The sequence below is a fragment of the Ovis canadensis genome, chromosome 7 (genome assembly GCF_042477335.2).
Source record: "Ovis canadensis isolate MfBH-ARS-UI-01 breed Bighorn chromosome 7, ARS-UI_OviCan_v2, whole genome shotgun sequence".
Lineage (NCBI taxonomy): Eukaryota > Metazoa > Chordata > Mammalia > Artiodactyla > Bovidae > Ovis > Ovis canadensis.
Window position 1 is genome coordinate 96,477,260 of NC_091251.1, and position 15,948 is coordinate 96,493,207.

Sequence of the window (15,948 nt, forward strand, 5' to 3'; positions counted from 1 at the left end):
CCAATCCCAAAGAAAGGCAACGCCAAAAAATGCTCAAACTGCCTCACAGTTGCACTCATCTCACATAATAGCAAAGTAAAGCTCAAAGTTCTCCAAGCCAGGTTTCAACAATACATAAACAATACAACAACTTCCAGATGTTCAAGCTGGTTTTAGAAAAGCAAGGAACCAAAGATCAAATTGCCAACATCGATTGGATCATCAAAAAAGCAAGAGAGTTCCAGAAAAACATCTGCTTCTGCTTTATTGACTATGCCAAAGCCTTTGACTGTGTGGATCACAACAAACTGTGGAGAATTCTTAGAGAGATGGGAATACCAGACCACCTGACCTGCCACCTGAGAAATCTGTATGCAGGTCAAGAAGCAACAGTTAGAACTGAACATGGAACAACAGATTGGTTCCAAATCAGTCAAGGCTGTATATTGTCACCCTGCTTATTTAACTTATATGCAAAGTACATCATGAGAAATGCCAGGCTGGATGAAGCACAAGCTAGAATCAAAATTACCAGGAGAAATATCAGTAACCTCAGATATGCAGATGACATCACCCTTATGACAGAAAGCAAAGAAGAACTAAAGAGTCTCTTAATGAAAGTGAAAGAGGAGAGTAAAAATGTTGGCTTAAAGTACAACATTCAGAAAACTAAGATCGTGGCATCTGGTCCCATCACTTTATGGCAAATAGATGGGAAACAGTGTCAGATTTTATTTTGGGGGGGGGCTCCAAAATCACTGCAGATCGTGACTGCAGCCATGAAATTAAAAGACACTTGTTGCTTGAAAGAAAATATGACCAACCTAGACAGCATATTAAAAAGCAGAGACACTACTTTGCCAACAAAGGTTCATCTAGTCAAAGCTATTATTTTTCCAGTTGTCATGTATGGCTGTGAGAATTGGACTATAAAGAAAGCTGAGTGCTGAAGAATTGATGCTTTTGAACTGTGGTGTTGGAGAAGACTCTTGGAGAGTCCCTTGGACTGCAAGGAGATCCAACCAGTCCATCCTAAAGGAAATCAACCCTGAATAGTCATTGGAAGGATTGATGTTGAAGCTGAAACTCCAATTGTTTGGCCACCTGCTGCAAAGAAGTGACTTACTTGAAAAGACCCTGATGCTGGGAAAGATTGAAGGCAGGAGGAGAAGGGGACGACAGAGGATGAGACGGCTGGATGGCATCATTGACTTGATGGACATGAGTTTGAGTAAGCTCCAGGAGTTGGTGATAGGTAGGCCTGGCGTGCTGTAGTTCATGGGGTCACAAAGAGTTGGACATGACTGAGCAACTGAACTGAAGGGAAGACTCGGATCTGACATTTAAGGGGTCACTCTGAAGAATTCCGAAGTGGCAAAGCAAGAGTTTATGAGTATGAAGGATAAGATTGTGAGAAACAATCCCAAGGGACTTGGTGAAAGGGAAGGCAGATTCCTCAGGGAATGTATGAACATGTGAGATTGGTGGAGTTTGGAGGTGGGTGGGTGGGTGTTCCTGTACTGACTGTTTTCATCATCTGTACCTGTCCTCAACGTTTCATCAGACATTCCCTTCCTTCTCTGGGGCCTCACATCTGATTTTCTAAAACAACATGATTGAGCATCAACTCCTGGGTACTTGGTTGTACTATTTAAGTTTATATAATCTGAAAGCGCTCCTTCTGTGTAGGAATTGTCTACCCTTTAAAAATGCCCTTTTCATAAATTATCTTATTCTACAACTGAGCACTTAGTACATCTTTTTAAGTATAAGCACCATGATTGACCTCAGAGATACGGCACACATTATCAGTAATCTCAAATAGGTAACCAGAGCTCATGCCTTACAGTGTGCATTGTATATACTTAATTCTGACCAGGAGTAATTTTATACTTTCATGAGCATTTACACTTTGCTGTACACCAGAAACTAACAAACATCAACTATACTTCACTTTTAAAAAGAGATTATGAACAATTTAGGATAACACTTCATCCGGGAAACTGGTCACCAAAATTTCAGCAAATTTTTTAAGGATTTGACTTTAAAAGATGTGTTTTCTTAAAGGCACATGTAAAATTATGGAAGCCTTATTTTAAATTATTAATTTCTCTCAAGATTCTACATCATTGAAAACAAAGACACGTTTTAAAAAGTAGACCCATGTGCCTCCGTGGGCCTGGGGGATGCAGCTTTATTAAAGAGTGGTGTGCTGTCTCTGCCAGTGTGCACTTTCTCTGATGGAAAGAAAATGGTTCAGGTGCCCTTATGTACCTAGGAGATGCCTTTGGACTTTTACTGTATGAATCTGGTCTGGAGCTGTGTATACTAAATGCAACCATGTTTGAAATAAAGGGTCCTAATGAACCTCTTTCTGCATGGAATGCCAATTAACTGCCTGCTTTTAATTGATAATTAGACATTAACCCCTCAGTAGTACCATCATCTTAAACCACAGTCCAGCCCCTACTGTCCATCAACGAAGGATTATGCAGTATTTGACTAGACACTGGGCATGTTTAATTTGGGAGAGAATAGTACCCATATGCACCTTAATGGGAAGAAAAAGGTGAATAAACAGTTGACCTTTGGCAATATTATGACTGCTAAAAGAACACGATAACCAGCTCAGCTTACACTCCGAATGTGTTCCCTCCATTCTTGGTAGAAACAGAAAAATAAAATAGAAAATTCTTCTGTTGGCAGAGAACATGTATTTATACATTCTTGTGTGTTTAGCTCAGTGGTTAGAGAACACTTCCTGGAAAGATTGTGGTACACAAGTGTTTTCAATTTGAACTTGTGCATTTCAAGGTTCACTGCCCTGGAGGTGGCTTGGCTCAGTGTTTAAAACACACAGTAATGAATTTCAGGTTTGGGGCAGAAAGTGGCTGTTCCACATTGGACAATCATGTGAACTTGGAATTGCTTCCCCTAAATGTCTTAAATAACTATGTAATGTCACTCTGGACAGCAGGTTCTCCTGTCTCCAAACACAGATAACTGATTGCCTTTGCTCAGGATACTCAGTGCTTGCTTACTTTTAAAACTTAGATTTGGCAGAGTCTTTCATTTTTGTAAAGGGAACATTGTGGGAGAAAGTAGGGCAAAGATCATCTGAGTGCAGTTGGATGTACTGAAGGACACTTACAAATAACCTTGAAACAACCCCAAAAGACTGGTTCGGGCTGAATATTTTTCTTTTTCTTTCTTTCTTTCTTTTTTTTTTAATTTTGCTTTTCCTCTTGGCTGTTTGGAGTAAGAGAAAATTAAAAAGAAAGTCACCTTTCCTACCTTTCTGTGTTGATACATCTAGCAATAATTTAGGAACTTCACCCTATCTGATCCAGCTGACCTCAAAAGGAAGCAGGGTAGTTGGCATAGTAATTTCTGTAGAGGAGAAAGCAGTAAGCTAATGAAATCACAGACACTCCTTAGTCAGAACGAGCTCTGAGGGATGCCCTCCCTGGCCTGTGCACTTTCGGCATGCTTTCAAAGACTTGATTTTCTGACTAGCTGGGATGCTGCAATTACCCAGCATTCCAGAGGTCTTGCTTATATGCTCAGAGCAAGTCACCATTTGCGTTGGACCAGCAGGGGGGAAAGAAAAAAAAGTTGATTTCCTGAATTCCTTTATCTGTGAAAGATTGACCATGGGCTGTAAGGTCCTTATGGAGCAGGGGAGTTTCCATTTCTGTGTGATGCTGTATTTGTCTCAGTTACACCATTCATCATCTGTGAGGCTGTGTACAAACCTCCCGTCTGAGTTGCAGTTTCCTCCTTCCTCATTTAAGCAAGCGGGGCCAGATGAGCCCCCTCAGGCCCTTTCTAGCTTTCGTGGCCTGAAGTTCAGTTTCTTCAGAACATAGGAGCTTGGGGCATTCATTACACTGGTCGACTAGAGATAGTTTGGGTTATTTAACTGCTGATGAACTTCCACCTGATGACTGTGAATGTATAACAACTCTCAAATCCTGCAGAAAGTTTGTGTTGGCTTTGCTGAAAGGATCGGTGGACATCCGGGTGACAAAGCACTCCTAAGTGTCAGGCAGGGGTTGTCAGAAGACAGTGGCGCATCCGTGCTGGATGCTCACCGGGGACAGTGGCCTGTTTGAGAGCATGGGCGGCAGCATGAGGTGGTCCCCATGCAGCCTGGCATCAGAAGGTCATGGGTGCCTCCATGCTCCTGACCACCCCTCCCAACCCAAATGCCCCGGCCTCATAGCCTTTGGCAACTTACCTCACAGTTCTAAGATTCTATTTGGCTATTTTTTAAATGAAGATAATATCGACTTTTCAGGATAAATAGCTTAAAGGTAATGTACTTTGGCCACCTCATGCGAAGAGTTGACTCATTGGAAAAGACTCTGATGCTGGGAGGGATTGGGGGCAGGAGGAGAAGGGGGCGACCCAGGATGAGATGGCTGGATGGCATCACTGACTCGATGGACGTGAGTCTGAGTGAACTCTGGGAGTTGGTGATGGACAGGGAGGCCTGGCGTTCTGCAATTCATGGGGTCGCAAAGAGTTGGACACGACTGAGCGACTGAACTGAACTGAATGTATTTGAAAGTGTCTTGCAAATCAGTGAAACTTGATAAATAGATAACTAAAAACAGCAGTTTGTAAGAAAGACTCCAAATAAGATAACTTTATCTGAAAACTGAAGGGGGGAAGAAAAGAACATTTGTGTAGTGAGTAATAAACATTTCACAGAGTACTCTCAGACATATCTCTATCCTTACAACCTCGTTTTACAGATGCAGAGATAACTGCAGGTTCCCAGGGTCATGATACCTGGAAACAGTGGAGTGGAGAGTCTTCTGGTTCCAAACCGTTGTGTTCCTTTTACAGTATTTTATAGTTAATGTTAAACCTCTGGTTATTCTGGAAGAGGAAATAAATGATCAAAAATGGTTGTAGTACCTATTTGAGGGATTTCTCCTTATGCCCTCTTTATATGACTACAGCTGTACTGACTTCCATTTGAGAACCAAACCCAGGAAAGCCAGACAAGTCACTCCTCACTTTGTGGGATCTTAATTCTGAAACAGTTCCTGGGGATAGCTGGAAGATTTGAATATCTCTGGGATGTCACTGTCCAGTTTCGAAATAATTTTATAAATGGGTTTCTTCCAGGAAGGATCTGCGTCTTTGCCTGCGGAGACAGCCCTGAAGAACTCCTGTAAAGTCAAGCTGGCGATTTCCAAGAAGCAGTCTGGGACCTGCATTCCCAAAGAGACCCACGAGAAAGAAAAAACGTGAGGCTGTGAAGCCTGGCGCCATCCAGACCTCACTGCCTGATGCTGCCATTTCCTTGGGTTGCAGGCTGATCGGAGCACCCCCACTCTACTGGCCCCTGGCTTTTGCAGCCCCAGGAATCCCTTGCTCCCTCATCAAATATAGACCTTAAAATGATGATCCTGATGAGACAGACCTGGGAAAAAAACGGATTAGGGACACTCCTTCTGTAGGCGTAGCTGATTCCGTTAATGGGTGACATTTTTAGCAAGTGGGAAATGCTGACTCTGGTTGAAATGAAATCTGTGGTTCAAAAGAGGTTTTTAGTATTCTTTTCCTTAGTGCCTCACATGGAAAGAACCACCCCCAAGCTTATGACTGTCGTACCTCATTCCTCCTTTTTTGGGGATTGGATTCAAAGGACTTGGAATCATTCCTGCTTCCAAAGCCAACCTTTGGCTTGGGGGTGGAGAGGGCTCAAGACTACGTTCCAGGACCTCACCCAAACTGGCAACATTAATGATGGGACATCCCACAGGGCCTCCAGATCCAGCCTGGCTGGGGGCTTGCCCCCACTGCCTGCCAGATGACCACCCCCACATAGAAAGACGCAGTGCTGCCCCCAACCCACATGCCTGGACCCCCACGAGCCTCTCAAAGGAGGCATGGTCCACTTTCCCCACAGGTAGGCTTAAGTTTCTAAACATATTTCGATGGGGCATCTGAACAGCGGATGCCAGCAGTTCTCTGCTTCCTTGGAGGTGTCCATACACTGCTCTTTGTGACCACACAGTCAAGGGAGAAATGTGAGAAGAGGGCAGTGTGCTCAGTGACCAGACACACCGGGCACCTGCAGAACAAGATGCCAGCTGAACAGAGCTGTTGGCCACACACAAGGAAGATTGCAAGCTCTCACTGATGACACTTGGGCCACTTGCTCACCCTCCACCGATGCTTTACCTCTAAGGTGCCACCAGTGTGCCTTCACAGGGATCCCCAAAGGACTGAGCAGCTTAAGTATTGTGTATTACTTCCAGAAAGGATTTGAGATGATTTGCCATGGAAGGCCCACAGATAAAACTGTTCAAGGGAGAATAAAGAAAAGAACCAAATGATGAACAGAAACTGGTGTAAAGAAAACCTTGGCCAAGAACTAGTGCTGCAGCCAGAGCCCGGCATTTACCCTGGGCCTTCTGGTGCAAAGGCAAGAAGGCTCTCAGGGTATAAAACCCGGTCATTACAGAGTATTGTCTAAAATGGCATAACACTGGCCCTCTGCCCATGTTTCTGAACAAAGACTGGCTGGAGATTCAGTTTGGCATCTACCTGTTGCCTACGAGAAGATGCAGAGGCTGTCACCTTTGTGTATGGTACAGAGATGGGTCCCAGGCTGCCCTGCTCTCAGTGACGTAAGGACAGACATGGAAGGGGATCTTTTCTAAAACTCCAATCACAAAGGGAAGGCACTCATCAGACCTCCTGGGACTCGAGTGCATGGTCTTACCTCAAAGTCGTTTCCCTTGTTATAGTGCATATTGAGAGCTCGAAAAAGTTCTGAGTCACGGAGAACCACCAGCATTTTGGGATTTGTGATACCATCTGAAATCGCTTGCCGGGCAAATTTCTCCATCTGTATGTAATAAAACTCACGGAAGTTGCTGAACCACTTGATCATCTGGGAGGTGATGCAGCGGTTGAACTGTGCAAACAACAGGATCCATGAAGTCAAACATTTACCACGAGGTGCTCAGAGTCAGAACTGTCAGCTTCCAATTCAGCACGGGGGTTAGCAAGAGTGGCTTCAGTTCACACTAAACAGGGCTTTCTTTAAAAAAGAAGTCACAGCTATTTTCTAAGCCTATACAGTTATACATGGAAAAATCTGAATTAGCTGTAATGCCCAGTAGAAAACAAATGTATTTTATAGCCTAGACTTATAAAGGTTTTTCACTCCTTAAGTGTGACTTTGGGAGGGCTCAAGGTCAAGATCAATGTGGTCCCAGTGTCTGCAGCACCGAGGTAGATTACATCGCAGCCCCAGTGCCCTCTGCCAGGTAAAGCGCCAAGGGAAGGGGTAATGGTATAGATTGGAGGACTGTGTATTGGCAACTCAGAGTTGCAGAATGAATCGCTAATGAGAACTTGGTTCAGGAATGAAGCAAGCGATTGGGTATGAGGGAAATAGCTCAAAAAAAAAAAAAAAAAGATGTTGAGATACAAAGGATACAAAGTATTAACAGCCCCTCACCCAACACCCAGGGTAAAGGAGGCCCTCTGAAACTATGGAAACAAGCAAGGCCTGGTTCCAACCATCAGAGCTTGATTTGTCTCATTGTCACGTTGATTTGTATGCTCCTTCACTCAGTTTTGAAACACCAAAGTTCAAAGGTCAATTTAACAGCCGCAGTGTCCAACTCTTGATATACTCTTTCTTTTTTATAGTGGCCCCAGCAAAGAGAGCACACTGGGCTAAAGATGCTGTTTACTCGTGGTTCTGTAACCCCGCCTCCCTCCCCAAGTGTTTCTGGGTCTTAACTATAGCTCAGAAGCTTAAATCCAGAGACCCAACCTTCCTATCCCCAAAGTTACCCCTGTTTATTCAGTTTCTCAGCCCAGGACAAAAATGCCACAACAAGAAGAGCTAAAGTGCACAGATGTTGACCTAGGATTTGACTCAACGTGGGAAACACCTGCGGCCACTTGGGAGTTTTGCAGAGACTGAAACTCAGTTGAAGGACTTTACCTGAACATCAGGGAAGTAAGCCTTCAGGAGGTTGGAGCTGGGGTAGCGTGTGAAGAAAAACATTAGTTTGGCCTTCTTCAAGTGACCAGGATTGAGGCCCTCCTGGATTTGGCCCAGGGTCAAGGAAAACTAAGACCAGTTTATCAAATGATTCTGTCAAATTTTCCAAATGGTAAATTGCCCTGTTCCTTATGGTTTCTATTTAATTTTTTTCTGGTTGAATGATGTATTTGCTTCATTTTTCTGTCTCTAGCAAGTATGATCAGATAAACTTCTTTCTTTCCAGATGCTGAATACCATCTATGTACAGTAAAGCTGCAGAGTTTAAAAAACATTTTGATGTGTTAAAGATCTGTTGCATATGTGATAGCAAATACAATTTGTTGTATTCAGTGTGTGTGTGCGCGCTTTCACGATAGGGTGGGAAGAGATGGCAGCTGTCCCCCAGATAAACTATTTCAAAACCCCAAGTAGAGACTGACTTCTCCTCTCTGTCTCAGTTTCCTCGTCTGTAAAATGAGAGGAGTCAGCTTTCTGGCCCTCATCTTTGCGTTTGTGGTGGTGATGCCAACGAGCACCTAACCTGACTGAGTACCAGATCACGGTTTACTTTGGCTCAAGAAGCTCGAATTGCTGGGCTGCACTTCTCTCTGTTTGCCTGGCAGAAGTTCCCCCTCACCCTCCCCACCTCAACTCAGATGCCCCCTCTGCTGTGAAACCCTTCCTTGCCGAATTAGGCCTTCCTTACCCTGGGCTACCAACGTTCTTTGTATAAGCTGTTTTTTGTAAGAATGACGTGATTGGGATTTTTATTGCATGTTTGTCTCCCCATTTAGACTGTGAGCTCCTTGAGAGCGAGGGCCTTACCCTTTCATCTTTTTATTCCACGTGCCTAGCCCGGTGCTAGGAGCAGAGTAGGTGCTCAATAAATGTTTGGTGAATGAAGGAATAAGTGAGTGAATTGTCAACTTTAACCCACGATTAACTATGGCAGTTCTATTCCAACCCATGCCTCTCACTCTGGGAACAGATCCCTTCCCCTTTAATGAGAGTAGGGGATTGTGGCCTGAAAACCTAGCACCAGGGTGGTAGGGAAATAAAGAGTCTTACGCTAAAACACTTAGCATTCCCAGGAACAATCCTAGGGCTGTGTGGGAAACACACAGGGTAACCTTGGAGCTGAGGCTGAGAGCTGTAGCTTTAGGACAATGAAGGCTTCTCAGTTTACCCAAAGGAAACCAGACAACTGATCACAACTGTATCACGCTGTCCAGGAGGCCCCTGCCCCCTGCCTCATTAGCCCTACTTCTTATCATTTATAAGTGCTGTGGAAAGAATCCTGGATTGGGAGTTCAAACACCGAGCTTCAGATAATAGATTTTGCCACCTAGTCCCTGTGTGACCCTGGGCAAGCCGCTTACCTTCTCTGGGCCCCATTTCTAAACTGCGGAGTGTAGTGGTTGAAACTTGTGCTGGGCAGTCAGATGCTGGCTTTGAACCCTGGCTCTGCGTGTGTCTGTCTTTGACTCTGAGCAACTTAGTCCGCTTCTCTGTCCCTCTCAGATACTGATCTAGAGTGGATACTGGAGGATGGTGAGGTAACTCGGGCTCGCAACCCCTTATCTGAAACAGTGGGCCGAATGGACGCCAGGTTTCAGAATTTATTGTATCAAGGCAATATGGTGCGTGTATGACGTGTTAGTTACCGCCCACAGCAGGGTCTGTGGCAGCTGTCTAATCAGATAGTTTATAAAGTTCCCACAGCAAAATCAATGACTAATTGTGCTAAGTGAGATAGTCTATAAGAGGCCTCCTATCAGCACAGGTAGGGCTTCCCAGGTGCCACTGGTGGTAAAGAGCCTGCCTGCCAATGCAGGAGACACAGGAGATGTGGGTTCCATCCCTGGGTCAGGAAGATCCCCTGGAGGAGAGCATGGCAACTCACTCCAGTATTCTTGCCTGGAGAGTCCCCATGGACAGAGGAGCCTGGCGGGCTACAGTCCATGGGGTTGCAAGGAGTCGGACACGACTGAAGCAACTTAGCCCACAGCACAGGTCAGGTTTTGCAACCAAGAGAATCTCCCATCAGCCTTAGGAGAAAGAAATCATAGAGGTTTTCAGAGCGTTCTGAGTTCCAGAACTGTGTCTAGGTGGCAGTGCAGAGGGGCACTGTCAGTCCCAATGCCTGCCGCCCAGGAGGTGTGCGGTCACTCCTCATTGTCTCATCATGATACCCGCTCCACCTGTTCACAGGGGTGTCATGTGAAGGGAAAGTTCATTTATACTTAAGCATCTTGCTCTTCCGGGTTTTCAAGGCCCAGAAGAACAAATTTATAATTCTAGAATGAGGGAATAATTGGGGCCAGGATGCTGCCTGGGGGCCCCAAATCGTTCCAAAGGTAGTCAACTACATGACCGGGGCAGCCAGGCCCTGTGAGTGGCCCCTGAAAAACCTCCTGAAGTTCTCAGAGCCCAAGCCTCATTTCACGAGGCAGGGCCAGGCATACAGGAGGTGCTTTTCTGAAACAGCAGAATACCCTTCCCAGGGGAAGGTCAGTGGAGTATCTTTGGGGACTGAGTTCCTGAGGTTCTTCCACAGCCTGACTCTGACAGGGAGACTTAACCAGCGGCCTCTTATCAAAGACCCGGACAGATAGCTTCTCTTACAGAGGGCTTTCATCTGACAAGAAAATCAGTCTATGGTGATATCTCCGTGTCTGCTGCTGGAGAGGTGTGCTGGTGGCTGTCGAGATGCTCTCAGCTCTGGGTTTGTTTGTGGCTGTTGCTCTCTGCCTGCCAGGAAAAGAACCCAGGGGTGTCCAAGCTTGGGCAGTGTTGCCAACACTTGTGACCAGCAGGTGGCGCTCATGCACTTAGGACACAAGAGCCAGCCTGGTGTGGCCCTGTGCTGGTTCCACCCCATTCCTGCCGCCTTTGCCACAGCTTGCCAGGTAGAAGAGGCAGGACTATTCACCCCTGCTTGTGTGACTCCACAGAACCCAGGAGATGCAATTTAAGGCTGTCCCTGAGAAGCAGCAGCGTGAGCTTGGCTCACTAAAAAAGCCACATCCAAAATATGTTCTCAGGAGCTTTAATCTCACAAGATGCTGGTTGAAAGAGGGTTCTTTGGTTTTATGCATGTGGGACTGTATACATTCTCCTCTTAGTGTTTTTCATCGGACTTCATGTTAAAAAGGCTCTGAGCAGTCCCACAGAAATAGAATTAACCCAGTGTTTACCCAAGCAACTACTTCTCTTGCTTCAAAAACTTTTACATTCCTGAGGGAGCGTTACTCTGAAGAAATGCCTGTTTCTGAGTGGGATCTCTCTACGGCTTGCAAAGGTGATGCAGTAAGATTCAGACCCCCTGCAGACCAGCCTGGGCCCCACAGCCTGCCTGGCGGGGGCCCCCAACCCTGCTCCACACCCACACAGCACCCAGCTCTCTCCTCAGCTGCAGCTTAGAAGCTAGTCCTTAAACTGAAGTCTTCTTACCCCTTTCACCTGGCCTCAGGTCTTGTCCCTGAAGAAAATCTCCCCTTTCCCATCAGCCCGGCAAGTTTCTGGCCCCTCGTGTATTGCCCATGAGTTATCTAGTTGGTGCAGGTAGAAGGGGCAGGACTATTCACCCTGCTTGTGTGACTCCACAGACACAAGGAGGTGCAATTTAATGAGATGTCTCAATTAAGCAGATGTCTCTTTTTGCCTGAAGAGACAAGAGGTTCCGGGAGCCACGCCTCAGTTAAGGCCATTCCTTTGGCCTGTTTGGCCGAGGGGTGTGAGCAGCTGACGTCTCAGTGATGGGGTCCCTCCTTCCACAGCGTGTTTTTGTCATATTTTGGGAGCCCATTTGGGTTTAAAAATAAACAAACCCCTTCCAGACCCAAAGGACTAAGTCAGTAGTGATAGAATCTATGTTACAGAAGAAGGTAAAGGAGCTCTCCCAGACCCTTAGATCTCAGAACTGGTCACCACTTTCTCAGGAACCTACTAGCTATGAGCCACAGGGGAAGGAAGCCCCAGAATGAACATTGAGAAGACCCCCTCTCCTCTGGAAGAGCAGAGCAGTTCCCTGTGCCAAGCAGTTATGTGTCCCCTAACCTCCCCTCAGCGTCCAGAGTTCCTGTCTCCCTGGGCTGGGACAAACGAGAACCCCAATTGCCCAAAAAGGATATGTGGGCCGCAGAGAAAGGAAGCGTGTCCATGACGGCCTGCCGGCCACCCGGCTCCATTTTCATTGGGGGAACAAGGGGCAGTCTTTCCAAACAGGTGGACGTGAAGGGCCAGGGGCACTGCTGCTGGCTCAAGGCCAGAGGTCGCAGTTTGGCAGCTCCCCAAGGTCGCAGGGCCACCTCGGAGGAGGGCTGGCTCGGGGCAGACGGGTCCTGAGGAAGACCACCCCTCCAGCGGCCACCGGGCCCATGGCCCAGTAGCTGGCCGAGAATCTGCTCCTCCTGGATGTGGGCAGGTGCAACCACCAAGGAACAGTCTGCTGGGGAAGCCTGATAGGGTTTGGGGATCATTCTCAGAGAGACGGGGTACCTGGGAGAATCTAGAGGTTTGGCTAGCGATAAGCTTCCCAGCGGAGCCCCCGCTGGCGGCTGGGCCCGTCTGGGCAAGGCCGCCAGAGGAAGCGGATCTTTACGGGCACTGCCCTCGGGAGGCAAGGGCTCGCTTCTCCCATCTGGCACCGGCTCCTGGAATCTCCCACCCAGCTGAGTCAGGTGCCCCGATGGATCCACCAGTACCTTTTGTAACACCGAGTCCACAGCCTGGGATATGGCCCCCGTCAGTTCTTTCTTCAGACTCTCCAGCAAGGCCCGTGCTTCAGAGGGAAGAAATCTGGGCCCCTCAGACAGGTACTGGACCTCAGACGCTCTGTGTTTCTCCACCCTGGAGAGGTCCCCGATGGACCCCTGGCAGTGGTCGCTGTCCACCCCCCAGGGCCCAGACCCAGAGCCGTTCCTCTGGCCTGCTGTTGGAGGGCCCTGGGCTGCGGCCCTGGGCTCCACGGCCTGCAGGATACGCTCCTGCAGGTGTCTCATCTGCTGCCTCAGCAGGTGGAGCTGTCCTCTCACCCGAGGGCCCCCCTTCCTGCCGCCGCCCCGGTTCCCTGCGGGGCCTGCCTCCAGGGGGTCTTGCTGCATGGGAAGGCTCTGCTTCCTCTTCCGCCCCCGGGGCTTCTCTGGGCGGCTTGGGCTGTCCCCAGGGGGGGCCCTGCCTGGCCCCAGAGAGGTTGGGGAGAGGAACATGCCTCGGACGATGGTCTCTACTCTGGCCCTCTTTGCCTGGATGTGCTCATCCCCAATGCAGTCAGGGTCGGAGAGGCTGGAGCTGGGGACCTGACTCCAGGCAAAGGGGGAGCATCTGCTCTGCTCTCTGGGGGACAGGCTTCTTCCACCTTCCATACAAGGTTCTGTCAGATACTGGGCTGGACCCAAAAGCAAGCTGGAGTTTGGATCCATCTCTTGGCTCCACAGATGCCGTAGTCAGGGTTCCACCAGAGAGTTCCTCCTCCGGAGGCTCTCAGCTGGAGGTGCACCTCCAGGGAGCTGGGGATCTCTCCTCTCCACTTAGAGGAAGGATTCAGACTCTGGGATTCCGGGCGCTCACCCACCTCCTGTGCACTCTGAAAACAGACGGGAGAAAACAGGACCTGTGACTTTGAGCGGTTCCTCTCAAACTTGACCATGCAGATGAATCAGCTTGAATCCTGTTAAAATGTAGATTCTAAGTCAGCAGGTCTGGCGTGGGGCAGCGATTGTTTCTGTATCCCCAGCCAGCTCCCAGGTGATGCCGCTGGTCCCAACCACAGTTTGAAGACATTCCCAAGAGCAGGCCTCCCAAGAGAAAGTTCTTGTCCTGCCAGGACATAAAAATAAAATAATCCATAATAATGATTGTGGCAGCCAGTTGCCTAACTAGCATTGCGCCAATAACTTTACACCCATTACCTGATTTAATTCTCCTAACAGCTCCGTGGGAATGCTGGCAGTCCTATTTTACAGATAAAGGAAACAGGCTCAGAGGAATTAAGAAGTTACCTCCCTAAGGTCATATAGTTAGTGTCAGGCTGGAGTCAGAATAAGATTTATCTTGATTTAGAATGACTTTCTGCAATAGAATCACCCTGGGGACTTGTTAAAAATAGCAGATCCAGTAGGCCCACCAGTCCTGCTTAATCAGAAGTCCTTGGTACTGTGTTAGGGCACCTGCCTTTGAAACAAGCAAAATGAAGTTTGAGAATGTGCTGTTTGACCACTATGCAGTCCTGCTCCAGGAAGAGTTGGATCATGCATTTATCTTTCAACATTCTCACCGCTGCTCTTTAAGCATCTATTGTACATCAAGACTTCTTCTGGATGGTTGGAGAGTCTGTGGTGAATAAAACAGCATAGTCTTACTCTCATAGAGGAAGATGTATAGCAGGGGAAGAGAGAATAAATAAGTACATTTTCAGGTCATGATAACTTCTATGAAGAAAAAAGACAATAAGGGACTGGGATGAAGGTATGGGAGAATGAGGGAGCAATGTTAGAAAAGGATGCATAGAGCTGTTTTATTCCCATGAATATCAAAGTGCACTGCATTTGAACCAGGAGGTAATTCAGGTAGCAGGTATAAGGCACTTCGAGTTTATGAAACATTCATATGTGTAGTCATTACATCACGCACCAATCTTGACAGTTGGTGTAATTCTCCGATTTTGTAGGTGAGGAAACTGAGGCTCATCAAGGTTAAGAATGGCTCTCAGTTACTAAGATTCCAAGTCTTCTAATGCAAACACACTTCAGGTCCTTCCTCAAAGATAAGAAGACCTGCACAAGAGACTGACTTCTCTGCCTGTTAAGCAGATTCATCCTTTCCTAGAAATTTTAAATGAATTTCTTTTTTCTCTACAGATTTCCACTCTTGATTGCTTCTCTAGTACAAATGCTGGTGGGAGAGACTTTGCTTTCTTCCCATTTTCATCTTGAAGCTTGCTTGGAATTCTCTGCTTCAGGAAATCCCAGCTCTTCTGCAGCCAATGGATTCTAGTTGGTAGACTTGACCACAGCCTCCACTTGGAGCTGGCTGGCAGCTGGCAGACACACAACACAAGCTCTCTGAGGGCAACTTCATGCCAACACTAGAGTGAAAAGTAGGAGGAAATGGCAACTGCATGCCATTTTGAGGGAAATGCCACTGAAAGAAGGCTAGGTTCTCAGGTCAGTTAGAAGATTCTGGCTTTGAATAAGTAAGACATTTGTAAATTACTAAAAATAAAAATCAGTGATTTGCCAAATTAATATAAATGAAAGAATTTGCTATTGCCAAGTTTTACCAATAGTTTGGATAGTTTACCACCTCTTGGAAAGAGAAACATTTAACTTCCTGCGATCATTTGGCAATGAATATACACTATTTGTATAACATGAAAAAAATATTTAAAAATCATATCATCTAATAAGTACAACTTGATCATTGCATATACATTAGCTGCTTCCTAACCAATAATGATCACTGCTGCTGCTGCTGCTGCTGCTGCTGCTGCTGCTGCTGCTAAGTCACTTCAGTCGTGTCCGACTCTGTGCAACCCCATAGATGGCAGCCCACCAGGCTCCACCGCCCCTGGGATTCTCCAGGCAAGAACAGTGGAGTGGGTTGCCATTTCCTTCTCCAATGCATGAAAGTAAAAAGTGAAAGTGAAGTTGCTCAGTTGTGTCCGACTCTTAGCAACCCCATGGACTGCAGACTACCAGGCTCCACCATCCATGGGATTTTCCAGGCAAGAACACTGGAGTGGGTTGCCATTGCCTTCTCCAATGCATGAAAGTGAAAAGTGAAAGCGATGTTGCTCAGTCGTGTCCAACTCTTCACGACCCCATGGACTGCAGCCTACAAGGCTCCTCTATCCATGGGATTTTCCAGGCAAGAGTACTGGAATGGGGTGTCATTGCCTTCTCCGAATAATGATCACTACACTGGCACAATTGATATTTTAA

General features: G+C 47.0%; 1 protein-coding gene across 1 annotated transcript; it reads right to left on the reverse strand.

Annotated features, from left to right (window-relative positions):
- Positions 1-4,601: 4,601 nt before the first annotated feature.
- On the reverse strand, positions 4,602-13,527 carry PROX2 (prospero homeobox 2). Its single transcript, XM_069597072.1, has 4 exons — positions 12,139-13,527; positions 7,964-8,071; positions 6,725-6,919; positions 4,602-5,204 (listed from the first exon to the last, which is right to left on the reverse strand). Exons 1-4 carry the CDS (start codon positions 13,426-13,428, stop codon positions 5,019-5,021), a joined length of 1,779 nt encoding a protein of 592 aa, XP_069453173.1. The 5' UTR covers positions 13,429-13,527; the 3' UTR covers positions 4,602-5,018.
- Positions 13,528-15,948: the final 2,421 nt, after the last annotated feature.

What these genes read in the sequence shown, in the direction of transcription:
- PROX2 (XM_069597072.1), bottom strand. Translation starts at nt 13,428, where the DNA reads ATGGATCCAAACTCCAGCTTGCTTTTGGGTCCAGCCCAGTATCTGACA. An exon ending in CTTACTTCCCTGATGTTCAG is followed by an intron (nt 6,920 to 7,963) that starts GTAAAGTCCTTC and finishes TTGTTTGCACAG; the next exon opens with TTCAACCGCTGCATCACCTC. An exon ending in ACAAGGGAAACGACTTTGAG is followed by an intron (nt 5,205 to 6,724) that starts GTAAGACCATGC and finishes TTGGGAATGCAG; the next exon opens with GTCCCAGACTGCTTCTTGGA.